Source organism: Seriola dumerili, unplaced genomic scaffold, assembly GCF_002260705.1.
Source record: "Seriola dumerili isolate Sdu_G_001 unplaced genomic scaffold, Sdu_1.0 BDQW01000478.1, whole genome shotgun sequence".
Taxonomy (NCBI): domain Eukaryota; kingdom Metazoa; phylum Chordata; class Actinopteri; order Carangiformes; family Carangidae; genus Seriola; species Seriola dumerili.
This window is the reverse complement of record NW_019174733.1, coordinates 2295554-2323010: the sequence shown is the minus strand read 5'-3', so window position 1 is coordinate 2323010 and position 27457 is coordinate 2295554. Positions and strand designations below refer to the sequence as shown.

The 27457-nt window shown below is 39.9% G+C and overlaps 1 protein-coding gene across 1 annotated transcript in view; it reads right to left on the bottom strand.

Moving 5' to 3' along the window:
* The window catches only part of pcsk2 (proprotein convertase subtilisin/kexin type 2), a 31037-nt gene extending 6971 nt beyond the window's left edge, over positions 1-24066 (bottom strand). Inside the window, exons 1-10 of the mRNA XM_022763609.1 lie at positions 23602-24066; positions 21568-21672; positions 17190-17303; positions 16625-16733; positions 15687-15724; positions 10020-10096; positions 8944-9032; positions 8156-8331; positions 2720-2935; positions 324-424 (exon numbers count right to left, since the gene is read on the bottom strand). Coding sequence (XP_022619330.1) covers positions 324-424; positions 2720-2935; positions 8156-8331; positions 8944-9032; positions 10020-10096; positions 15687-15724; positions 16625-16733; positions 17190-17303; positions 21568-21672; positions 23602-23787 — 1211 coding nt within the window. The 5' untranslated portion in view covers positions 23788-24066. The remainder of the gene's footprint in view (positions 1-323; positions 425-2719; positions 2936-8155; positions 8332-8943; positions 9033-10019; positions 10097-15686; positions 15725-16624; positions 16734-17189; positions 17304-21567; positions 21673-23601) is intronic.
* Positions 24067-27457: the final 3391 nt, after the last annotated feature.

The window sequence follows — 27457 nt, the reverse complement described above, 5'->3', positions numbered from 1 at the left end:
CAGAGAGAATATTAGAATAAAGGATTTGAGGATAGAGATTGACAGAGGAAGTCAAAGACATTAATGCGATATGAAAGACCAGGGTTGTACTTGAAAAACAGAAGCTCACACATGAACAGCATAACACCGTTTTGTTTCAAATCAAAGACAGTCCAAATTTATGTTGGAAAACATTGTATTGTAAAATTACACCTTCTGACCAGCACTGTCTTCAGCAGAGAGGAGTTGAATGTTGTAATGTAATAACGTTTTATACAGACAGCCCATCTAAATCAATAAACACAATTATAACAGGTGTGTGGAAGGGGCAGTAGATCACATACTTAGCCTCAAGAGCCAGAGCAAAGACACCAGCTGCCTCTGGAGCTGCTGCTGATGTACCAGAATGACGCAGCGTGCAATTCCCATACAGGTCTGTAGTGGCCTGGAATAAACAAATCACAAGAAAGAACAAGAATGCATTTTTGCAAGGTACTCTGTGGACTGACTTCTCTGTGAAATACTCATGACAAATTTTTCTGGGAAAACCCAAAAGATGTGACGTTTATTCTCGCTCCTTTTACTGTTAAGTAATACTATTATTAAGTAATAAAGTTAGTGAACATTGGCTGAATTCTTACATAAACACGTCAGCTGACAAATTGTGTTTATATTTACTGAATAAGTATTTATTTATTTAATTTGGTTCTTAATTAGAAATGATAACAGATTGACTGCAATTAGACAGGAAACCCTAGGGAAGATCTGTGGCTCTGTCAACAGCCAAAGGTGATTTGCATAATCACAAACACAAACACTGCTGCCTTTACACTGGGAAATTCACACGCATGGTATAGAATATTGTCTATGAGGGCATGCTAAGATATAAGAGCATTCATTATTCTAATGTTAGCCATCAATGTCAGGCATCTGTCCTCAACACAAGGAAGCAAGCACCATCTTTCAAGCTTTAGCTGTTTCTCTTTTCATTGTGGTTGACTCATCTACTCATTTTTTCGGGTATCTCCCACTGGTGACACAATTCTCCAGGTAAATAATCAAATAGCCATACACCAGTTACAGTTATAGCCCATTTATGCTTACTAAGGTCAGCCCTTAGATTCTCTTTGATTTATCATTTGTTTGCCTTGTTACTTTTCTTTCCATTCATAGAGAAGAAAACAATTACAGTAAAGCAATTTGGTGAAAATAAACTCTTTCTGAATAAAAAAAAAAAAAAAAAAAAAAAAAAAAAAAAAAGTTCTCTAACAATAAGAATTATTATAAAGCTTTGGTAGAGATCAGGGCTCTTTAAGCCCCCCACATGCCTTAGAGCCCGGTGTGCTGTGATTGGTCAGCTTCACAGCAACTACACGTTTGGTTCCGCTCATGTATTGCTTTCTTCCACAGCTATCATCAATATATTATAATGGCAGCTGTAAACAAATGATTGTGGCTATTACAATGGTGTTGGTTCTGCCTTATTAGTTTGAGCCAGAGTTCAATCTTGAACAGGAAGATGATAGACCTGATGCACCTTCGCAAGCTAGACTAGAGCAGGCAAACAAGCACACCCACTGCCATACAGTTGGAAGGAGAGAAATTGCAGAAATGAGGAGAGAAGTGCTGCAAATAAAGTAGCTGGACAGTCTGCAGTGGACTTGACAATATGACTGTGTGCCAAGATTGCAGGGAGTGTCCAGCTTGCTAGTGGGTAGCACTAAGGGACATATTGACAATTATTAACAATTAACAATTAACAGTAGATACGATAACACCATTACCTATTGGTATAACTGTTACTGTTTACACTGTTACAATTAACAATCAACTCTCTCGCCTCCGCCACCCCCTCTTTTCTCCTCTCACACCCAACTGGTTGAGGCAGACAGCTGCCCACCCTGAGCCTGCTTCTGCTGGAGATTTTTTCCTGTTAAAAGGGAGTTTTTCCTCCCCCCTCTCACCAAGTGCTTGCTCTTTGTCGGAACCATTGAGTTTCTCTCAATAATAATGTAAGGTCTTGACCTTACCCTGTAAAGTGCCATGAGATAATGTATACTATGATTTGGCGAAAATACTGATGTCAACAGGTCTAGGAAGTAAGGCCTGGACTGCCAACAGGGCATTTTGTCCAAATGAGAAAAGTGATTTTTATCTCAATAGAGATATTCTCTTTGAACCTTGCAACTCTGTAGACCATTAACATGCACAAAAAGCTAAATAATACACTATAGGAAAGGGAAAACCCTGAAAAGCATAATAGGTCCTCATCCACTATGCTGTAAGTGTTGTGATCATCACAGTATGGCAGCCTCTCTCAGCATCCACAGCAAAATTATGCATTTGGACGTCCAGGAAGTTAATCAGAGAAGAGCTATTCCCCCCGACTGAACCTCAATTTTTTCACAACAACCCAGCAATTACAATGTAACAGCTTCTTAGGTTTTATCCCTGGTCTCATCCAATCTCCTGAAAGGCCTAGGACACACTGCCTGCGGGGCAAACTAAAAAGAAGCTATTTACAGCTCAATCTATGAATGAGAAGATATATTCGAAAGACACAAAACAACAAACAAGTCATCTTTGAATGCTAAAAGTGCTTATACCTACTGAAATATACAACTTCAGCAAATGTAGAGTGTTAAAAACATTTGTTAAACTGTACAAGCATTTCAGACGATTTCTTTTTCAATCATGTGAAACATGTTAGGCCTATGTAATTAAATACAAACACACTCACAACGCCAGCCTCTGGGTTCCTCTTGCGTCCGTTGCTGAATGTTGACGCCAGGGTGGAGGAGCAGCTCTCATCGTACAAGGCGGTGCGTCCATCATTGATGGCTGAGTTGATGGAAATCGTCCACATGCTCGAGGCGTAACCATCACAGTTGCAGTCGTCATAGCTACCACCATCTCCTGATGCCCATACGTAGATGCTGCCTTTTCCTCCACGGCCCTTAAAACAAAATCACCATCCAATCATCATCCAAATGGAGTGAAAGAATGAAATATGTCACCATCCTGTTTATCACTAGAGGGAATAACATGGCTGAAATAAGAATTGGGAATTTGGGAATTTCACCAGGGTGGTGTAATATATAATAGGTGTCAGTGTGTGTTTACTAACTGTGAACATCATCTGATGCCAAATGATCAAAAAATGTATCTGAATCACATAGCAAAGACACAGCCATGTAAGACATAGCCTATGTAATGACCTGATTTACATTATCAGTTGTTTTGTATTTCTTTTCTTTTTTTATCTTAGAAATGGGCATTATTGCCAATTATTGATAAGAAGCCATATCTGTTAGACTGATGTTAAGATGTATTAGAATTTACTGAGTATGTTTTTGTGCATCTATCATGAGATTTAACATTCGATTTTCATAATTGTTTAGTAAGTGATTTAATTTACAGTTTACATATATTTAATATATATTTTAGTATTTTAATAAGATGTTCTAAGGCTTGTTCATTACTGAGATGGTTTAATAATAATGTTTAAATTGGAGAGTTAATCTGAAGGAGTGTGATTTCCGGTTGACATCTGAGTGATGACGAAAAAAAAGAAGTTGGTTGGGAAGATGGGCACTGTGACGAACAGAGTTGGAGACCAGTAAGAGACGCCATGGACTATTAAACGTTTACCGAGTAATTCTGTTACGCTATAACTGTGGACTATTTGCAAGTTAACTCGTTTCTTATGGTATAAGTTATGTTAACTGTGTGTGTGAGTTTGGGACTGTAAAGCGGCCGACGAGGGATGTTCTTTTTCACTGTGGAGTGAGCTAGCTTGATTAGCAGAGCTGCCGCCATTGTGAGAGACAATCGCCTTCTTCACCTGCACGGACCAGAGTGGAGGAGCTACGGTAGGACGGAGCTTCCGCAGTCGTCGCGGAGAATTTGCTCGACGCTGAGGACGGTCTACTATCAGACAGGGTGTTTTTCCGGTTATGTGGTTCCTGCTGTCGCAGCTGCGGACTGAGATGAGCGTGACCTCAGGTGTTTTCTTCAGATGTGGTAAGATTCATACTCACGTCATGCAACTGTTAGTTTCTCCATGAGCCCCACTATTAAGCGCGCCAATGAACCTTAATTCAAGCTTGTTGAAAGAACAAACTAAACTAAAACGTGCACTGTAGTTAAAACAAACTGAAAAAAGACTAAACAGACAAAAACTACCCGGGTCCTTTTGTTTTGTTAATGTTTTTCATATTGGGCTTGTTTGTGACATGTAGGATTTCTGCTATCAGTTAATACAAAGTTTAAACTGCGGAAATGTGTTTGTTTTTTCACAGTATATGCTGAATAATTAATAAGATGATTCACATATTTCTGCAGTAACATCACACTGGGTTATTAAAGCCAGTAGTATTCCCTTAGCCTCATACTTTACCCTAGACGTGTATATTATTCCCTGAGATGTCTCTTTCACCATTTTGGAGTTTATAGGGGTTTAATACTTAAGCTCTGCATGAATTGTTCTTCATTGTTCCAGTGGTGAAATGTAGGGATCGACCAATATGGTTTTTTCAGGGCCAATAACTTATTTGGAACCGATATGCCAACACAAAACTACTGCTGTATAAGGACAATCACTGTGGCGTCCAGGTGTATCTATTATTTTGTCCACCCCATTTATGTCAGTGAAAGTGGGCTAAGTAACAAAAACACCTGTATAATGTAATACAGCTACACACACTGCATTCTCCATAATGATCATACAGTTGAATGAACAACTGTCTGAAACAATTTTATTAATAACTGATTATAAACTTCATGAAGGAGGATTTACTGCAGGACTGTTGTATTACTATACATTAGTTTTAGCTAGATGTTCCTAATAAACTGATAACTGAATGTATATTAATAATCATCAGGTGTATGCACAGACTGCAAAGAGCCTGACTGGAATTAATTGGTTGATTTCGGTGCTCTCCTCACCTGGCAGTCTAAAGATGTTCTTTAATTTAATAGTTTTATCATATATTATTATTATCACCAAATAAGATGTTTTCCCCCTTTTTGAAATGTAACATGTATACTCTAAGTCCTTTTTAACTGACTTACTTTGTACTTTTATCAGAGAACATTTTTATGCAGTGATTTTACTTCTACTGTAGTAGAATATCTTTTCAGCAACAGTAGTTACTGACTGTTCACCTGCTGACGTGCTGCCGTCAGTGTAATGTCTCATCTCCAGTGGCAGGAGTTTTTCGTATTTGTAGTGTTTATTGCTGCTCTTTTTTATCACAGGTAAATATGGACATATAATAGATATAATAACAAAATTAAACAACTTTTGACACTGCAAAAAAGAACAGTCGCATTTAGCTTTCAAGTATTTAAAGTAAACAATACTTTGCTAAAGTAAGACTGCAGCCTGGTCGTGGACTTTCCTCATCCTCCGTTTGGCAGAGGCAGAGCATCTGCCGGTGAAACTGTGCTCACGTGTGTTCCGAGTCACTCAAATGTTGCCAGTGATGCAGTAATTAGGTTTAATGTTCTTTTACACATGTTTTTGGTAGATTACTGTCACTTTTTTTTTTGCACCATGAGATAAGTTGCTCATACAATTAATGAGACCCTGCTTGTGCGCAATTAGATCTGATGAGCGAGCGGGCGTAGCGCGAACCTTATTCAACTACCTCCCTGAACAGGATGTGAATCTTATGTTACTTCCCAAGAGGGTGACTATCAATTTCGTCATGTGTCAGTGCTTCGATACCACGAAAAAACGGGTACCGTTCCGTTTTTTGCCACGTGGCATCGACTTGGTATCGAAGTATCGGTTCTGGTGACAACCCTATGTTGGACTAACAGATGAACTTGTTCATCAGAGTGTGGTGTTGTTATAACTTCAGTGTAGAGGATTGTGGTGTTTATTATAACTTTAGAGATGTCTGCTGTCTTACCTTCGACACACAGCTCCGCTTGTTAACCGCAGCCGCTCGTTAACTTCAGCTGCTCTAGTCTGCGTAAACAGCAGTTTTCAGAATGGTAGGCTATTAGTCGTGTCGTGTAACCAATCAGATCGTGCTGTGGGCGGGACATTGCTCATAGAGTGCTGACTACAGAACAGAGACAGGCGGCTGCATCAGAGCATAAGTTGTAGTTTTTTAAAAAAAAAAAAAAGTAACTTATTTTTATCGGTTATCGGTTAAAAAAGTAGCGATACTGAAAAATGACTAATTTTACCACCGATATTTGGCCGGGCCGATACTCGGTCGATCCCTAGTAAAAGGGTTACACATAGCAAATAGATATCAAATACATGCAATTCACCTAACCCTAATCCTAGAATAAGAGCCAAGATCGTGATGGTGCTCTTAGTTTTTCTTTGGCCCTACTTTGTGGAACAAACTGCCCGAAGTACATTGTGTTTACTTAGGCTTATGATGAGTTATCATGTTTATTTGCATCTGAGTGTCTCTGTGTGTTTGTGCAGGGTGTGTGTTTAATTCTTGCCTTATTTTGTTATAAATAACAAAACATGGCTTCTGTTTGATTTCTCACTGAGTGAGTAAAGGAGCCATGAAATCTTAAGTAAACCACCATAATAATGATATGGGTAATAGTAACAATTTGTATGGCAACAAATGATGAATTAGCAATGCAAATGTAAAAGAAGTTGGTGGACAAACTGTAGGATCAAGTGCTGTAGTATTAACCTGTTTTAGTTACGGTAGATAGGAATTACAGTGGTGAAGGCACAAAAAAAATGAAGACAGTCTTTATCTTTTCTTTGCAGTGGGGCATAATACCATCTGTAAATTGAATCATCAAATGTCATCTTTGTTACTGATAGAGAGCCTGCAAACATGAAACAACTGACTGTGGCTTCACGCAGAGAGCGTCCTCTTCACCAAACACTGCACCTGTTTCTACAAAAGGCCGACGGTTCCCCCACAGAACAAAGGATCAAGTGGAGGGGGAGTGGCATGTCCTTCCCTTCACGATGCTTATTTATGTCTCTCTATTTGAATTGCAAAGAGAGGTTTGAGCATTGCCGAGCTCACCTATGAAGCTTCAGGCCTTCTGCCTTCCGTCTCCTGCACAAGCCAAACAAAGTGCTTTAATTTTGCACCGCACACACTGTTTCATTTATTTCCATTATCGGTGGCAATTTGCTAAACCACACAGTTATGTCTAAGATGCAGATTTAAAGCTACTCTGTCTGACTCAGTTGTTAATATAACATAATGCGATTCGTTATTTTAAATGTTTCCTTTTGTTGCACAGTGTGCATCATGCTCAGCCATCATAAGTCTATATAAGTGATCATTAGAATCTAAGAAGCAGATTGCAGAGTGGCTGCTTGATTAGTTGTGTTTACATGATCAGAGATTACAGTCAGCTTTGCTCCTACTCAGCTACCCTGCCTGAGAAAGGGTCATTTCGGAGCAACCCACACCTGCCAGCACACGGTGCATGATGATTAATCAAGCAAGTAATTGGCAGTGGCACTGTTAGCATGGCAACTCTGTGTGTGCGCGTGTGCGTGCCTGTCCAAGAGGACTGCTATTCCACTAGAGGGCCTACATTTAAGCCCCCGTTGACAGGCCTTGGAGAGTTTTCACCTTGCTGAAGTGTCCTTGCGCAGGACACAGGAATGAATGCCTAATCCGCTCCAAAAGACGTGAAACTCCACAGACTTATTAGAGGGCTATGGTTAACTAAGATGAAAATATTCTTGTGGAGTTCAAAGTGGTGTCCCCCAGTAGGGGTGCTATGATGGACTGAGGGAGACATTAATATTTGTACCAAATTTCATGCCGATCCATCACATAGTTGTTGATACATTTCACTCAAAGTCACAAATGTGAACTTCATGTTGGGAAGAGGAAAGGTCAGGGGGACACCAAAGTCATGAAGATTCATCCTCTTGGAACCATGAATGTATGTAAAAAATGTGTGGCAATCCATCCAGTGGTTGTTGAGAGATTTCAGTCTCTGCGTGGTGGGCGGACTGACTGAACAGCATTGCTATCCTTTCTAGACCACCATCCAAAGAGTAGTTAAAATAAGTCAGAAACGTGTCCCATTCATAGTTTTGTAAAAAGAAAATGGTAGATGGAATAGAAAGCCTAATATAAACCACCAAAGATGACTTTCTGATACACTTTAACATTATTAAGAAACACTCAGCACAGTATGTACAATACCCCCTCACCTTATTTACGCCGTCAGCCATAGCCTGTAGTGTGAGCTCTCGGGGTCCATCCACCGTCTTGCCGTCGTCGGTTGGTCCCCAGCTGGCACTGTAGATATCAATAACCTGGGGCATGTGGCTGATGGATGATGCCTCGATGATGTCAGTCATAAAGGGTTGATCCAACATCCTGATACCTGACACAGAACACCTCCATATGAATTTGAAATTAAAATTCTGGCTATCATTGGTTTACTGTATTGTTATTGCTGCTGGAACACAGTGTAGTTTAGGTAGCTATTAGAGGGTGATTCATAAAACCCTTTTCAGCTGGTTTGGTTTACACTATAGTGTCAAGACAGTACAATAGCCTACCACATATTTATAGCATCTGAACCCTTAGAAATGGCAAGAAAGTGATGTCAGGTTCATAGCAGGACACAAATCAAATAGTCAATACTAATTTTCTTATTTCTACCCAGACCACATTTCACGAAAACTCAATATGAAACGGAAACATGGGGCTGTTGGGATTAATGGTGTTGTCCTGTTGATATGTGGACTCCAGCTGACCTCTACAGTAATTTGCAATAATTCTATGGGTAGATACCAAACAATGGAGTGCTGATCTTCCAGAACAATATATGTTTTATACATGGTGTATACAGTATTTCCCCTCACAGTGAATCACCCTTATCATACCTTTGATCCTTTGATCATACTGTTATCAGAACTGTCATTTACTATCATCAGTTTGCTCATTGTTATTCCTCTCACTGTCCAATCTGCGGCTTTAATATGACACACACCTGCCACCTTTGAGTTGTAGGCGACTCCCACACCGCAGATGTTGTTATTGGCTGCCGCAGACACCTCTCCAGCACATCGTGTTCCATGACTGGTGGCAGCAAAGAGCAGAGAAAAGAGGATTTGCATGAATTTACATGAATTTACAAATGATACGTTGTGGGTTAAGTCTGAGGTATCACTGATTCGATACATCTCTTGTTTTTGTTGACTAAATGAGAAATCTGCTGATAGGAAAGGTTTACCATTTTTGTAAATCGATTAGAATTAGCATAAACACTGTAATTCAAATGTAATGTAACTCTGTAATTCTGTGACCCGAAGAACATTAGCTCATAGAAAGCCAACAACATTTATCCATTCGTTTTCCCATCACTCATCTGGGTCCGACTGAATATGTTTGCACATATCATTGTTTTGTGTGCACCATGTGTCTCTCTCTCCATCCTCCGCTCCCCTACAGGGACACTGCAGAGAGTCAACCCCTCTCTCCCAGCATGCTTTGCTACAGACAGGCAGCTATTTATAACAACCAGATGATTAGCCAGCGAGTTGTGCCCGACAGTCAGCAACTGCTACACTGGCAAACCCAAATATTCCCTTCTCACTCCCACACACAGACACACATACACTACACAATACATCTGAGCAGATGAAGGCACAGTGGAGGAGGAGAGGCGGAGAAAGAATATATTTCTCTTTGTTCCGCTCCTCGACGTGCTGCAGCGGCAGTGGATCACCCAGTGTGATTGGGAGATGGGAGGCAGATAAGGCGTTATCAGACAGCAGGTCATCACTGTGAACACTGCAACTCTGAGAACAGACTAGACTTGTGTTAGTCCTCCTTTATCTACCTTATCTCCTCCAAGTGAGCAGGTAAAAATAGGCATTATGTTTTCTATTTTGTTGTGCTGGACAACAGCTCTGTTTATACGGCACCATTATGTCTTAATGGAACTATGCGGAGAGAAAATCAATAGTAGGAAAGCTGCCAGACTCCAGGGAGAGCACACACATGCACACAAAAACACACTGAGCATGTGTATATATAAACAGGGGTTGGCTGGGTGAGCTTTACCTGTTGAACCAGTCATCTGTGTAGCGTGGAAATGGGAACGGGTCATTGCTGCTGAAGTCATAGCTGGCATCGGCATTCTGAAAGGACCAAATGGATGCATTTACAAAAACAACAACACTGAGGCAGAAAAACAAAAGGAGAGAAGGCAGAGAGAAGCATTTCAAAGTGAAGTGCTGACCTTTATCACAGCCTGTTCTGTCATTTGGATAGACCAATTGAGAGTGATTTTGAGTTTTTCCAAAACATGGCTTGCTAGTGTGTAATACTTATAGTTTATTAGGTACATCTAGGAAATAAAAAGAAACCCCAGTTTGACATTTTGGGGAATATACTATCCACTTTCTTGCCAAGAGCAATATATATAATTATATAATATATTTTAATATAATATAATTATAGTTATATCTTCATTCATTTTTTCATTCATTCACACATCAACCGTATCTAGTCAGTAACATGAATTAACCCCCCCCCCTATTAGAAGAACTAATGATGTCTGCACTCTGCACTGTTTCACCTGTCCATTTCAAGGAAACTTTTCAAAAAGCTGGGTGTGCTCGGATGTAAAAGAGATAATATTCATCTGTAGGGTTGCCACCTTTTATGTGAAAAAAGCTGGCAATTGGTTTGGTTTTACTTGACATTACATTATTCACAGCACTTTGAGGACATAATACAAACGAAAATATGGGACAAATTTCCTCCCATATTGATTCAAATTCACACAGTAGTAGTGGCAACCGCCTAGCAATTCTCTATTCAGGAAAAACCCTCAGTGGCATTGACCTCCTCTTGTAACTTTATTTTATTTAGTTTTTCATTTCTTTTTAAAGGTTGTAATGTTCAGTTTTTGTTGAAACTGTTGAGATTTTGACAAAAATAGTTAAAACACATTTCTCCAATAGTTTCAACAAAAACTCAATATTTTAACCTTTCTGAACCTGAGATTTAGTGCGGGGCTGTTGTATTAGACTGCATTAGGTTTAGCTAGAAGTAACCTAATAAACCGGTATACACACAACAACAGTGATCTGAGCACGGTGATACAATACTTAACTACAAATCTTTCCTCTGTGGCAATACTGGAATAATGTGTGGTCACAGCGGGGATTTCAAACTGAGAAAATAATGGACTAAGCATTGCCAGCATTTAATTCCACATGGCCAAAAGTAATAGGATCAGAATGAACAGCAGCAGAAAAGCAGGAGGAAAAGCACGCAGGAGACACACATCTGCCAGAGAGACATTAATGTAGTCAACATAATTATCAGAATAGCCATGTCTGGAGGACAGGACACACACACACACACACACACACACACACACACACACACACACACACACACACACACAGAGTAAGATTTAACAGACATCCTTGGGAAAGTCTCATACTTATTGCGCTCTCTGTAACACACTTCCAAAGCTCTCCTTTACCCGTTACTCATGTCATTTGGAGTGCTATCTATATTCTGCTCTCTGTAGCCAGTAACAGGTGCTTTGTGTGCTCACGAGTATAGAGAAACCACAGCTGTGTTCGTCAGCCAAAGACCAAACACATCAGATCAATCTTGGGGGCTGCTTCCAAGCTTGGGTCTGACAGGCCTGCTGGCTGGCATTTAGAGGAGATGACTCAGTCAGCGACAAAAAGAAAACAAAACGGCAAAAGCTTACTGACCTGATGGAGAAACACCATAATTATTAGGAGACGGGGAGTGGGTAACCACTAGAGGAAAGCAGAAACACTTACAGCAACTGGGCTTGCATGATGAAGTGCCCATAGGGACAGATTCATACCTCCGTAATTGTATAAGGAGATGTGCTGATAAATTTAAGTGTAAATGCCATTTTTCTCAGTTGGATTACTTTCTTTCTTCTTCTGTCTTTGTCTGTTTTCTCTCGGGAACACGTGTACGTGTCAAAGAATCAATAAAAAACTTTTAAAAAAGTGGAACAACTTTAGCAGTGAAACCGCTTAAACATATGAAAAGTCTAAGAACTTGCTTGAAAATGTTATTATTCACAGCAGAACATTTGTGAAGAGAGAACACACACTTCTCCCAAAAACAGCTTTTGCTCACGTCAGGAGCAGGAGTGTGCGCGTGTGTTTTTTTTCTTTTTCATTAAATGGAGTGAAAAGTGCTGAGCCCCAGTAATAAATGACACAGGCCCATGTCCATGAATCATTTGCTGTGCTTATCAAGCTCATATCTTCAGCTATCAATCAGACTCTGCTCTTCCTCTAGTGTCCTGTGAGTAACCAGAGTCAGAATAATGGATTGTGCCCAGCATCAGCCACCTCACCTTTCCCCAGCAACCATCATCTAGTCGCCGTTCTCTGAGCGAATGGTACTTCAGAGAGCTGACTCAAAGTTACTATAGTGTAAGCCAGCATGTCCTGTTTCTCTACAGCTAGACATAGCAACAATTATAGCAATAGGGAGGTTGAGGATGATGTCATCAGCTTGATGTTAGATGAGAAAGTAAAATAAAAAGCTTTTCACAGTGGTGCTGTGAAAGTACTGTACTACATGTGCATCAGCTGGTACCTTTCAGAACTTCCACCACTGTAGAAAGCTCATTGACAAAAAAAGAGATAACAGCGGGGGACAGGCAGACTTGCCATTGGAACTGCCAACTCAAACCCTGATAAGGTGGTGGATTATCAAAACATCCATAGTTTAGGTTTTTTAAGTTTTTAGCAGCTCCGTCAGTGTCTTTACCAGCCTCTGCAGTGCTATTCATGCAGCCAGTCTCAGTGGATAAGTCCAAGGCTTTGAAAACTTTAAAAAGTTGCTATCACTTGCTGGTTTGCTACCAGCATTACCATGGAGCATATCATGCTAGCATGTAATACCAGCATAGGCTAATGGTTGTGGCTTGATTGGTTTTGGCTCTCATGTAGACTAGGTAACTTAATTCAGTTGTGCTTCTTATGTGTTTAGTGGCTGCTTTCACTGGGCTTCGTAACACATTGCTAACTGAGAATGTAAATGGGGTGGGGTGGGGGGGGGGGTTGTTGTAGCTGAAAGAAGGCTGGAGCTGTGGTCGACGAAGTATTTGTTTTGGTCTGAGATGCTGGTGGTGTAGTGCGACATCTAGTGGCAGTGATCATTTACAGAACCATTAAAAAGTATTTACTGCTAATAGAGTATTTTTTCATTGTTTTACTGATACTGAAAGTAAAGGACCTCAGTACTACTTCCACCACTAAAAGGCAAATATTTTAAATCCAGCTTGAAGTCTGTCATTGAGCTTAATGTTCTAGATGTGTTTATTCCTGAGTTATTACTATACATTGATGTGGACCAAGAACAGACAAAACATCATGTGCCTCTCTCAGTGCCATTCATCATGTTAGCATGGCTGAATTCAGTAGTCCATTTGGTGCTGATAACGTAATCTATAATGTAGTAAAGCTGATGCGGGATTTCTGTATAATGCAACCTTGCTTGAAAGCCCTTTGCAAGATGCTTCAAAGTAAAAGTACCTTGAAAGAATCTATAACACAAGGTCCAAGCCAACTTTAAAGTGATTACAGTGAAGACAGATACTGTTCTTCCATAGCTCTTGAAAAAATGGCAGTGAGCATTTGTCTCACAGGGTATGACAAGAGCCTGAACATATACTGTAAATCTCTTCTCTCTTTTAATCTGGCTCTCCATCTCATACAAATTCAAACAAAAGAAACATATGAGATGAACTTCATGGTAATGTGACATCATAGCATTTTATCATGGTAACTTCCCAGGGTGTTCAGGGGTGGAGAGCAACACTTGCAACAACGTATTCATCAGAAGGGACATAAAACCCAATACTATACCTCTGCTCCTTTCACACAATTCTTATTGAGAAAGACAAGAAAAAGGTCATCCACTGATCACTGCTCCCGTTACTTTGAAATCCCTCAAATATTGTAGCAGCCAAACACAATACCAGTATTGATTAGGTGCTGGCAAGCATAGACACAGAAAGAATACCTGCACACTCATAGCTCCTGTGGAGGAATTAGGTCAAACTCAACACGATAATTGTTTTATAGAGACAATTAGATTTCTTCTGTGATATTTACCACTGCCACCATCTGATATTAAGTACTGTGATCTGTTAAAGATAGGAAATACGCATTACACTATATCTGCAATTGTATCACTTAGTGGTATAATACTAGAATCTGTATAAATGTATTTATTTATATAAAACTCATTCAAACTACTATAACTATTGGCATTTGCAGATAAATGTACCATGAAATTGAACTACTAAGTTAGAAATTTCTCATTTCAGGACACACACAATCTCACAATTAATTCACCGTATCAAAATGTATCTTATGAGCTGTTACAGTATGATCATTGCACGAAGTGGGAAATCTTTAAAAAACAAGAAGCACATAATCCAACGCCCTCACATAAACTAACATTTGGTTGTCCAGAAAAGATACACACATACACACAAAGATCAACCATAACCACACAATCAGTTCAAATCCAACTGAAATATGTGATGATCCCAAAAGGACATTTATTTCATTTTTTTGTTTTTATTCAGCTAGCAGGAGGAGGTCTTTGTGGATCTGCAAAACACCATGACGACAGTAACAAAACAGGATTACATACACAGTGTCCCTCTTTCTATCTCCCTCTCTCACACACGCTCCCACTCACACACGCACGCGCGTGCGCACACACACACACACACACACACATACACACACACACACACACTTTAGATCTATGCACAGCATGATCCATCAATCCAGTGGAGCATGCTCCTGCATCACCCCAGCTGAGGCTGAGTGTTATTTTTGGGCCAAGGCTCGTCTCTGTTCACAGGCAAGAAGCATGCAAATGCAGGGAAACATGGTGGTAAGTGAACAGATATGTGTACACAGAAAGATTTTAAAAAAGAAAAAAAAACACTTATGCAAGCCACATTTAAATTAATCACACAGTGTGCACATGAGCTGAGGTGGAAAAGCAAAACAAAGAGCACACTGCTCTGAGATCATCTTCATTATCTCTTTGCGACAATATATTAACTAATAGGGGAGATAAGTATGCAAATTACTGGCACTTTTTAATAAAATTCTTGTTAAAAAAAGCATGGGTATAATTGTTAAAAGGGTTTTTTTTTTTTGTTTTCTTCAAAGAATCATGACTCACTTGTTCACACCGCCTCCGTTTCTTTGACAGAAGAGTTTGCATTTATGCATCCTTGGGTTCAATGACAGCACAATGAAGTCACACTGACGACACTGCAAACTTTATAGCCAAATCAAACTAAGCCTTCTGCATTTCCTTGTTCCATTTAGCAATCCCTCTTGTCCTTTAAGGTTTTATCAGTATTCTGGAGATAGAGCATCACATTATGCAGCGCCAACTACCCTGGCATTATCTCTGCTTGTGACAGATCGGCCTGCCATTGTGCCTGCCACAGTGCAGTGTGCATTAACATTAAACAGCTTGGCTGGCCGTCTGCCTGTTTCTGCGTCCTCCAGGAATACAAGGAGACTCGGCAGCCATGAAGGCAACTTGGAAAGCACCTGTCACTGCCAATGGCACGCCACATGAAGCCTGTGAAATCCACCACCTGAACCCGTGCTTCACTTATTAACAGCAGTTCAAAGAAATGAGTGTTATGAAATTCAATAACACTGATGTACTCACATAATTTGATGCCAGGTCTGGATGCAGATAGTCGATGCCTGAAATGTTGACAATAATAAATGATTAAGTATGAGAGGGAGTGCTTTATGGAGGATAGCATGACCTTAAGTGTCTTGTGGCTATTACACCACAGTTTCCTGTTTATTTAGTTTTGTCTTAATTTAAAAAGAAATACAGTAACAATGGATATGGAATAGTGCTAAAACAATTAGTCGGTTAATGAATTGATTGGCGGAAAATTAATCGCCAGGAATTTAGATTATCAAAATTTTCTAGTTCCAGCTTCTTAAATGTGATGAGTTGCCATTTCTTTTCTAGTTATATCATGAAATTAATATCTAAACTAGAAATCCAAGCATGTCACCTTGGGTTTTGGGCCATCACACATGATAAGTGTATCAAGTTGCATTAAGAAAAATATTAGAAGTAAAATTTGCAGTAAATAGACAAAGGCCTTGCATTTATATTTGTGTCACATTGGGTTTCTGCTCTTTGACATTTTACTAGTGATACAGTAGCACTAATACTTCAGAATAAAAGTTGGCACAGCATGCAATAAAAAAGTTTTATTAACTCCAAAATTCTATTACATCTTAGAAAAAATGGAAATGTTTTGACATTTTGGAAATACATGGTTTTCATCATACACTTTCTGGAAGGGTTTGTCTTATTATACATCATAGTCTGAGCAAGTTAGTCACCTTAAACAGAGAGTAACAAATCAGACTGAATGAGTACATATTCCTTACAATAAATTCAGCCTTATCAGTGGTCACCGTACATGTTCTGGAAAGTAACATTTCGTTAGTCATTGTACTGTTAATTAAACGGATGTGAGTGAAGTAGTTCATTTAATTATTATAATGGATATGTGCAGGTATAATTGAGTGCTTTCAGACAACACCCCAGGGTACAAAACAACAGCACTTTATACTCACCATCGTCCATGATTGCGATGGTAACTCCTTTGCCCGTGTAGCCCAGTTGCCAAGCTTCAGCCACATTAAGATCAAGCCCAGGGGTCCCGTCTGCCTGGCCTGTGTTTATCTAGTCACTCAGACAATATGGAGAACATCCATGACTCATGGCACCCAGGTGAGCCACCATTAGTAAATTTGTCAACGTTGAGAATGTGTGTGGAAAGGGGAGGTTATGGATAAGGACTGCTTGGGGGTGGGATAGTGGAGGTGATAGGAAGGGGAAGTAAATGTCAGCGATACGGCACATTCATCAGACTTGCCAGATGATTGACAGCAAGCTTGCCATGGCATAAAAGTCATGCTTGCCAGTTAGGGTAAACAAGTGGGGAGGAAACTAGGCGGCATGAATGCAGCGATGAGATGGCGCAGACAGTACCGGCTGGGCTAATTAGAGAATGAATAACAACATTGATTCAGAAAGTGTTGGGGAATATGCCTGGCCTCTGAGTAATTAAGGTGGAAGAATGTGGGTTGGTGCTAAAGGTCAGGCGGCGGGCAGACAGCTGCTTGGCTCATTACTCACCAGATACCACTGTTTGGTGAATAGCGGGTCACTCATGTTGACTTCAATGTCATTGATATTTCTGTAACCTCGCTTCTGACGACTGAAACCCTCTTGCTCAAAGACATTCTTCACCTGAGGAAGAAAGCAAAAGAATTATCAGATCATGGTCAGTCAACCATCAAACCCAGGTGCACAATAGCGCCTATGATAGAGCACATAAGTTAAACTAGAAATCGTATTTCTCATGATGGGTGAGATGCAGGACCGTACTACTCTCAGCACAGGAAATCAGCAAACCCAGCTGTGCTCTACTGTAGCAAGAAGGCAGAGCATCATGTAAATCAAAGGGGCTATTCTTTTTTTCCTAATCAGAAGGGCTGCAGCTGGAGCCAAGGCCTCCAAACTCACCTGCCACACAAATGGTGGAGATTTTTTTTCCTCTCAGTACATTTTTCAACAGAAAGCTGCAGCAATTACACTCACAAATACACTTGTGTTTCTTTGAATCATCAAAGACACACAGGCGGATGAACAGCTGTGTTTTGGATTACATATGCTTACTGAAAGCTGCCGCAATACCACTGTAAAGCACTGGAAGATAACATAGGACAGACCACATAAATGATAGGGATAAATGTCTTAGATGAAATTTAGGCTTGATTGCTTGATTAGCTGGGGGAAGGCTGTCAGCAAAATGATTGGGTGTCTTTGAGAATGATGTATTTTTATTTCTGCTACATTTAAATATTCCACTCCCAATATGTTACCGCCTTCATGTTTGTCAGTAGATGTAAGATCGACAGTATAGCTTATCAATTCAGCCATTCTAATTTGAAACTGCATTCCATGCCATGTGAGATTTTAGCGAATTTCATCAAATAACCACCTACACGCATTTGAAAAAAAAAAGTGAGATTAAAGAGAAGTAAAGGAAGGGTGAGCCATTTAATCTATTAGAATCTGGCAGTATGGCTAAACCGAGCCTGAAGTGACGCTCTCAGTTTGAAATTTATTACCAACAATCTGCTTGTCACCAAAGTCTCAAGGACAATGATTTCATTTGAAGGTTTAGGTCCTTTTCTATCTCTCCCTGTCTTTCTTTGTGTGTGTGTGTGTGTGTGTGTGTGTGTGTGTGTGTGTGTGTGTGTGTGTGTACTAGAAAGGCTTGAAAATAGACTTTTTCTACATTAAATTGTCAACACTAAAAATAAATCTATACCTTAGATGCCTCATTGACAAAAAAAAACCTTTAATTCCATTTTTATACCTGCATTTGTGGTGGTAATAAACAGTTTCAAAGATGCATCTTGGCTAAATGTTCCTCTTGTGCTTACCCTTGGCAAATTCACTCCAGTGTGACTGAGAGAAACAGCCATTGTCCGGTGTGTTTACCACCACAGATAAGAGAGCACAGCAACACTTAAGACGGCCTTTTAAAATGGCCAAAGCCTATTCATCCACATCTTTCTTTTATGGCATACTCTAAGCAATCAGGAGGCACACACACAGTAAATTAGCACATCAGTTAGTCCTTTAAATGACAAGTCAGTCATGAAAAAATGAAACCACATTTGCATGTTTATATTCAGTCTTGGAGGATTCTAAACTGGTGAAAATATTTTTACCATTGCTTTTTAATTTTTTAAAATTTTTGAATTAGCCTCATATTACGTTTGTCGTCACATCATTTAATTCACATTCAGAGGAAAACTGCCAGCAGTTTCTACATTATCCTCCCATTTCCCCCCGTTCTCTCCATCCATCATCCATTTATTCCATCACTTGGCAGGAGAGCTGGTATTTCCCTTGAGACAGCATGTCATACTGCCCACTCACAACATCAAACAGTGCCCATGCACTACCATCACTCTCCGCCTTTGCCTGCTCACAACTCACAACACTCCAGTTCACTTCAAATCAAAGAGCTGTGCTGCCTTTCTCCTCGTCCTCATTTCCCTCCTGGCTTTCCCAGGCATGTGTCCTTCAGGGTCAAGGCACACTGCTGATTCACAAAGATGTATTCAATTTTCTATTTCCCATGTTTATTTATTCACCCCCTTTAGTGTGCCTCAAATAGAATTTGAATGCATTTATCTCATGTTAAAAAAAAAAAATGGGCAGAAGGAATCATGGATGGATGGATCGATGGATGGATGGACAGGGTGACGGCACGGATGTGTGGATAAATAGACGTCTCATTTGCAATCAATGCAGGACTTGAGATGTAAAAGGACAGGAGAGGACAAGGACGAGTAAGCACAGAGAAAGATGCAGAGAGACACAAGGAAAAGATAGTGGGTGAGTAAGAAGTGGGTCAACACGATTCACTAATAGAGTCCAACATAGAACAGGGCTCCTGGGACACTAAAGAAATCCATCCAACAGTACATTCAGTGCTGCTTCTCAATTAGACATGGTTTAAGTATGTTAAATGAGTGTGTAATGGCTCCTGTAAATTAAAAACTAATTTAATAGACTACTTCAAAAGGTGAGATTCTTTTTTAACCCTAAAAATGCTATTTTGTGTTTATTTGTATACTTTTTTCTTCATAAATGCTCAAATGCAAAAAGCTAGTCCCTTTCTATATGACAAAAGTGCAGGTGTAAAACTGAAATGTGTCCACCATGCTATCTTGAAAGATGTGGGGGGAGACACTTCAGAATGACAAACAGGTGACATTAAATCAGACTAGCTGACCTCATCCATTCCAGAGATGCGCAGAAATCAATAACTGCAGTGTCGCATATGAGCATGTCAAGCATCTGATTATAACCCAGCATCTAGAATGTGGACCTGTCCGTTTCCGTGCTGTCTCACTTCCATTAGCTGCATTAGCTCGGTGGAGTGGCTCGCATTTATTTTCATTAGCACCTCTCACAACTGCAATTAGAGAGGTTAGTTCATTGTCTGCAGCAAGACCTCCACTCTCACCACCCCCAACGGTGGACAGAGCTAAACACTCAGAGCTTTTATTTGGATAAGACACAGCACATCTTTCTTGTTTGTTTTATGAAGTAGAGCTGAAACCGTTTCTCGATTTCATTTAAAGTGTATCGACATAAAATTAATCCACAGTTATTCTGACAATCTATCAATCATTTGAGTCATTTTTCAAGCCAAAAATGGCAAACATTTAGTGGTGCAAACCTCTGAAATGTGGGAATTCACAGCTTTTCCTTGTGAATATATTTGGGTTGTGAACTGATTGATCAGAAACAAAAAAAAGCAACTGTCACCATGACCTCTGGGTAATAGTGATGGACATTTTTCTTCTATTTTCTATGTATTCTATTCTATGTATGGAGAAATAATCAGCAGATTCGATAATGAAAATCTACTTTCTCACATGTGCTCTAATGAAAATAATCTATAGTTGTAGCCTTATTATGAAGATAAAGTCTGCAAGTATTCATTAAATCACCCCACTTCCAAAAATATATACTGGAAAATATATTGTTGCATATTGTTGTTGTTGTCTTCACAACAATCCAAAAATACAAAAGTGGAGCATAAGAAGCAAATACATTCAATTTTAGAAAAAACTATCAGCAAAATGCAAGCCTCTAAAAGAGAGTTTTAGTGAGTGATTTAGAGCTGGATATTGAATTAATGGCAGTCCACAGGGTTTCGAGTTGCCCTGATAGCAAAAACACAGTCCCTTTTTTGATGAGACTAAACAGAAAGAAAGTCAGAGAGCACCAAAGGTCTATGATAGTATTACTGAATGTGGACATTGTAGTTAAATAGGGACCAGGCCATGCAAGTGTCTATTTGTGTATCCCAACAGCAATGACCAACAAACGGTGACAGTGTTTTTCTGTCCTTGTGTTCAACATATCAACTCAGTAATAGTCACATGCAGTTGTTCAGGTTTTAGAGACTTTTTTTCTATGTAGAAGTTCCAAAGATTTCATTTTATTTGTTCAGTTAGTGGAAGGAAACGATCCCTGAAGATTGGTGGGGTGATTTCCTGTTGATAACTGTTGTCAGTCATTGTTCAACTGGTGCTCCTGACATCATCAAGTACAGTACAGAAAAAAACCCACACAGTTGAACACAGTTCACACTCCATACTATTGTTTACCCTAACTGGCAACAATAATTTTTGCTTTGATGTGTTTTTGTAGATACTGGCTCAGCAGAGTCTGTAGCAACCTTTGGAGCTCAGACAGTCACAAAATTGGAAGAGACTATAGAAAAACGTGTGAATGACTTTCTTTCTGCAAGGTGCATCCAACATATAAGTCCTGATTCCCCACTGTATTTTACATAAGTAGCCTCAGAATAACCACTGTCATGCAAAGTGAATGGGGTGACCATGCTGCTATAGGCACATGTATGCAGGAAATACACAAGTCTTTTCTTCTCAGTGTGTATCTCTGCGTGTCTTCTTACCCTGCGGTCTTTCTGGAGCCGCTGTCTGCTATGGGTGCTGCGTTTGCTCCGTCTCTTTGAAGTGTCCTGAGGATAGAAGTGAAAGAGCCCCTCTCCAAAGGGAAGCTGCGTAAAAAAAAGAAAAAAAAAAAGATGAGGAAGATGGCTTAGAAGCAGAGGCAGAGACAAAACAAACACAGAGGTAGCAATCAGAAAGTGTATGTGAGGCAAATCAAAATCATAGATCATAAATAGTGTAGAAGGACAGCAGGTCATCCTCCAGGTGGGAAAAAGGGCACTGATTCTCTGGCATTCACCCAGGGTCTATTTTAAGGCACTAGAGAACAGTGCTGGAATCAACCATAATAAATCACAAGGGCAGGGAAATGAGATGCATCATCCAGAGCTTTCCCTCTGGCACTGTGCACAGATTAAAGACCCCCTTATGCTTTAGTAAGAGTCAGGGTGCAGGTCAATCCTCAAAATAAATGCTTTCAGATGTGCCTGTCACATCTAATGTGAAAATGAAATTCTTATGGGAGGAAGAGGATTATTCGTATATACACTGCTCTTTAATTCTACCAGGAAAAATCACAAACACAAAAAACACAAGTAGAAATAATGTAGCCTACCTCCATTGAATGTTCTTTTAGAAATAAAGTTTTTTTTTTATTGGCTGATTGCAGATCTCTTTCCCTCTTTTATCTCTCTTTCCCTCTTTTATCTCTCTTTTAGTTCACATCTGGACGTGTCTTGCAGTTTTGTGTCCTGGTCTAGTAAATTAAGCAACAACAGAATATAATTCAAACAACACAGACATTGTTTAATGATGCATATCCCATCAAGACAAATATAGCTGCAGATTACATAACCTGGGAGGCAGGGAGGCAGAAGATGGGGGTGTGAGTGGGGGGTGGTGGGGGTCTAGTGCCTACAAGAAAAGGAACTAGCAATCACAGAACTGGTGATGCTGCACGGCCACCACACAGATATCACAATATGATGAGTTACAGACTGATTTTTTTTTTTTATTATTATTGTGGAGGTAAAAAAAAAAAAGAAGAAAAAATCCTCATTCAGAGCAGCTCGAGCACCCCTCTGCTCACTGCTACGCCTCACTGGCTAAGGCTCCAGCCAATTTCACCCACACATTTATTTTGACATGTGACAAGGCATACACATTGTCAGGGAATCATTTCCATTGGTCTGCCATAAATGGCTTGTTAACGTCTTTTGACATGTTATGATGCGTGCTGCATTTGTCAAGCTCTTTAATAAGACGTATTGTCTCAGGTGAGTAAATGTCTGCAGGGGAAGCCATGTATGTCACGATAAGCAGTGTGAATACAATATGTGCTCTGTGTGTGAGAGAAAGGTGTGTTTTTGATTAATGTTAATGTAAAAAAAGGATACCCCTTTAAACAAAACAAGGTAGTCAAAGCAATTTAACAAAAATACACAAGCTTGTTCTCACCCATTAAAATGGGATTTAATGACTAAACACACAAAGATGAAATCTATCAAATTCCCTAGGATGAGATCACACCACAACTTCATGTTGTGAGAGAAAACAGGTTGTTCTTTTGTTTTGTTGTTTTTTAAAGAGCAGCTTTCACAGATTACTCTTGCTCTGCAGGACACTGACATGGGATCATTTCATTGTTTCAAAATATAAATGAATTTGGCCTGGGCAGAGTTTCAGTCTATAGCCAATGGGCCATAAGCCAATGGGCAACCTGCTTACTAGGGCCTGCATTTTAGTAGGAATGACGTCATCAAATTAAGAAGAAGTGTAATGAAGTCACATAAGAGGAAAAGCTTGAGAAGCTTCTTAGCATCTTCTCTGCTGGACTGTGTATGTTGCTAAATACAACGTGACTGACCATTTACGATGAAAGGATACAAATGTTATAGCTTATGTTTTAGCACTTAATGTGAATATTCTGATTTGCAATAATAAATTATTCATTAATGTTCGGTTTTGTCAAGAGACAGGCAAAAAAAAGAAGCTTATAGTGTCAGCAATGCATGGCAGCTTTATCAGAGCATCCCTACCTTTCGGGCACTCTGGAACCCATGTTGTGTTGCAAGTTGGTGCGCCTCATCCTGTGCGTCCTCGTGCAACTGAACCAGAAGATGGTCCGTTAAGGCTCCTTCTGCAGCCTGCGTCGCAAGCAGCAGCAGCGCGTTCAGCAGCACTATAAATCCCACGGCTGTCCCATGTCGGGGAGATCCACGCATCGTGTCTGGCTTGTGTCAGTCTGCCTGTCTGCCTGCCTGCCTGCCCGTCGGAGTGAGATCAGTGTGCGGGATGCTCCTGGCTGGTGGTGGGAGGAGGAGGTGGAGGAGGAGGAGAGGAGAGGACGAAGAGGAGGAGGACGTTAAGGGGGTCGAATTAAAGCTTTTGCGGACGCATCTCCTCGCTGTCAGCTGACTGAGACCGCTGGAAGTTGTATTTCATCGAAGTGTAGCCGCTTCTGACGTGAACCTGTTCTGAACCTGCATCCTCAGCTTTCTATCTCTCCTCCTCCTCCTCTCATCTGTAATTCATTTACCTTCCTCGCTCGGGTAGTTTCTGCGCGTGACGTTGTACCAATGGGCTCAGGCGGGTGTGTCCCGTTGTTTCCTCCCCCGGATGAGCTCGGGGACACTTTTCAGCACCTTGGAGAATTCCTCCCATCATCCTCAGAGTTGATAGGATTTCTATTGATCAGTATCTGTTACTTGCCTCACCCAACCAAAAAGGACTGGTTTGCCATATATAGACTAGTTATGGTGGTATATAATTTATAGCACATGTCTACAATAGGTCTATAGATTTGACATAGTGTATACCTCTATGACCAGTCTGACCCTCTTTGTGTAGTGGAATGTAAGACCAGTCCTGCTGGACCATAATTGCTCATTTGGATGTGAACAGTTGTTAGACAGAAACCTGCTCTTATAAAGGCTGCTCATTAAAGCTCTCCTGCGGCTTCCCTGCTGCTATACGGTACATGAATGAGATCCAGAGCTGCTGTTGACACATTTAACAATCAGGCACACGTGAAAAAGTAGAGAGTAAGAGGGAGAAATGAGCTCCCATGTGTGTGATACTGATAATTTCCTTTATACAGACAAGGGTCAGTGAGAAGGCCCGTGTGTGCTTACTGCTGCACAGCTGGCTGTTGTTACTACTGTGGTCACTTCAGTTCAGCCATCAGGGTGTCATAGTAGGCACCTAACAGGACAGGTCATTGCCCTCCCTTATAAACATGACAGAACTCTGTGTTTTTTCACATGAGCACGTGGAGTGGAGCAGGCGCATTTTGTTTTTCTGATTTTGAATAACACCACTGAAAGATATGTTATTATCTGTCATAATTCTTTCTGCCCCGAGAACCCACATTGTCCATAAAGTAGTTTCATAGTTGCATGCTTTAAGTATCCAGCTGTCGCAACAAAATGGTCTAAAGACCTAAAATGAGATTTACAAAAATTATCCCTCTCATCTCACTAGTCCCCATGTTTCAAATATTCAATGTTGCATAAATTTCAAGAGACAGCTTCATAAATCCAGTTTAAATGGTGAATTCAGTGATGAGAAATTATTAGTTTTCATGCTCTGCAGTCTTACTGGTAAATTGTTTCACTTGTTCAGTAAAACATGAAATAAAAAGTACATGGAGAGAATAAGAACAGCCTTATAAAATATGCATGTGCCATGTTTTGTGTTCATCTTTGTTAAGTCATTATGCACTTGTTTAAAAGATGCTAATCTATCACATGCAATGTTTGCTCTTATATAATATTTTATAAAAGTTGTGGTAACAAGGGAGTGCAATAGCATGTGAATCAGTTATCACAGAAGTCTGGAAAAATAATGAGGGTGGATTTTCTTTAAGTGGATCCACTTTACTAATCACTGTTTCCATGCTCCCTGCAGACCTCCTCCCACACTCCTGCCATCCTGCAGCCCAGAGATTATTTATTTAGCTTGGGCAAGCCGGCATCCTTCCCTTCTCCATCAGTACACCATTCTTCAACTCTGGGCCCTCGTGACCGATCCACACTGCTGTTTAGACTGTTGATTCACACTTGAACTGTAGCCTCTTCATCATCTCTATGTCTGAGTAAACCTGCAAAGAAAAACTACAGCATCTTCTGCTTTTAGATAGTGCGGGGGTTTTCTGACAAATCAATAACAGTTTACTGTATGTTGTGAGGAGTTGGTGTTTATATTCCTTTAAAGCTTCTCCGTCTCCCACTGTGAGAAATAATACTCAAAGACTACTGTATGACACCTCTGCTTACACAAGTAAAAGACAGTAAGATACAGGACCTCTTTCACAGCCCAAAAAACATGCTTTGATACTTCATAACATTTCATAAGTTTGCAAGAATTGCTTGTAAATATGGTGTAAATATGGTGCTGACTTCAAACATAAATAACGTCACTGTAACTCATCTTTATATACTATATATTTCTTTTTTTCAGTGACTTTTTTGCAAACAAGATGAATACAGTTGTTCATGTATCACCCATTTAACACATAAAACATGAAAAACAATATCTAATAACAATGCTTTATGGTAATTTCTGTACTTTTCTACATATTTCACATTTTTAACATATTCCTAGGAAATTACATAAGGAAATTACAATGGTGGATTAATTTCAAGCATACAGAAGTAAAGGTTCTGTGGGACACCATGGAGAAGTTAAGTTACTATCAACAAAACACAGAGGTTAATTTGGTAATTGTTTCTTAAACATTATTAAATATTTACACTGAATATCTCCTATGAGAGACTGAAAGTAGGAATGCTAAACAAATTAACTCAAGTCCAGTGTTACTCATGCTGCACAAGAGGCGTACAGACATTATTATGCATAGAGAGTAAGGTGTATAGTGAAATGGATAGCTACTACTAATATTCATGTTTTTTTGTTTGTTTGTTTTTTTTCCATTCTTGCCTTTGGAAACAGCAGTTTCAAACAATAATTCTCAACACAAGCTCCAACTTCTGTGTTGCCTCTGCAGCCTCCAGTATTGTGGCCTGCAGTGGTTGGATGAACAAAGACAAAGATTTTTTCATATTTCAATTAAGAGCATGACGTCCTGGGAAATACCTAAAAAAATGTATAAATTTCCTGAGGAAGCAACATTTCATTTAGCACAAGATGTTCATTCAAGTCATTGTTATTGTTAATCATTTTTGAGCCTTCTTCATTCACTTTCATTTAATGATCAAATGTCACTTGATCCTACTAAAGTGGATTATGAGTTTTTACAGTTTGATCTTCAATTTGATTTTAATGTTAAATTAGTTTTAATACAATATTTGGAGGATTAGCTCTTAATACAGGTTCAGATAACATCTTGTGCCCTTTCAACCATCTCCTTACAAAACACACAGACACACACACGTCTGACTTCCTCCTCATTTTCCTATTCTGTGGCAACTTTTGGACATTGAATATCTTACAATTTCATAATTCCCTTGTAGATCAGCTGTACAGAGATGACATAACATACATGGAACTGGATGTGTATCTGCGGCAGTGTTGGAGGAGGAGCTGAAAAATGTGGATCTTTAATTTTTCATATTTGCCTGAGGCTGGAGCGGACGCAGGCTGCCTGTCAGTGTTTCTGCTATGAGTTTCAGAAACAGCAGGAGTGATTAGCCCAGCAGCTACAAGCTGATACTCAGCAGATAATCAAGCATGCACACACACACACAGACCAAAACACACAGACCACAAAACCTTGGCAAAGCCCCTGCAACCTCTGCCACCAACCTTTCAACCAGAGTGGAATTGTTCACCAGCCCTGACAGACGAGGGTATTGATCTTTCACTCCTGCACTTTGTAGCGTTTTCAACGCGAAATCAATCTAGAAACACCCGGTGAGTCTGCAACAAAGCAGT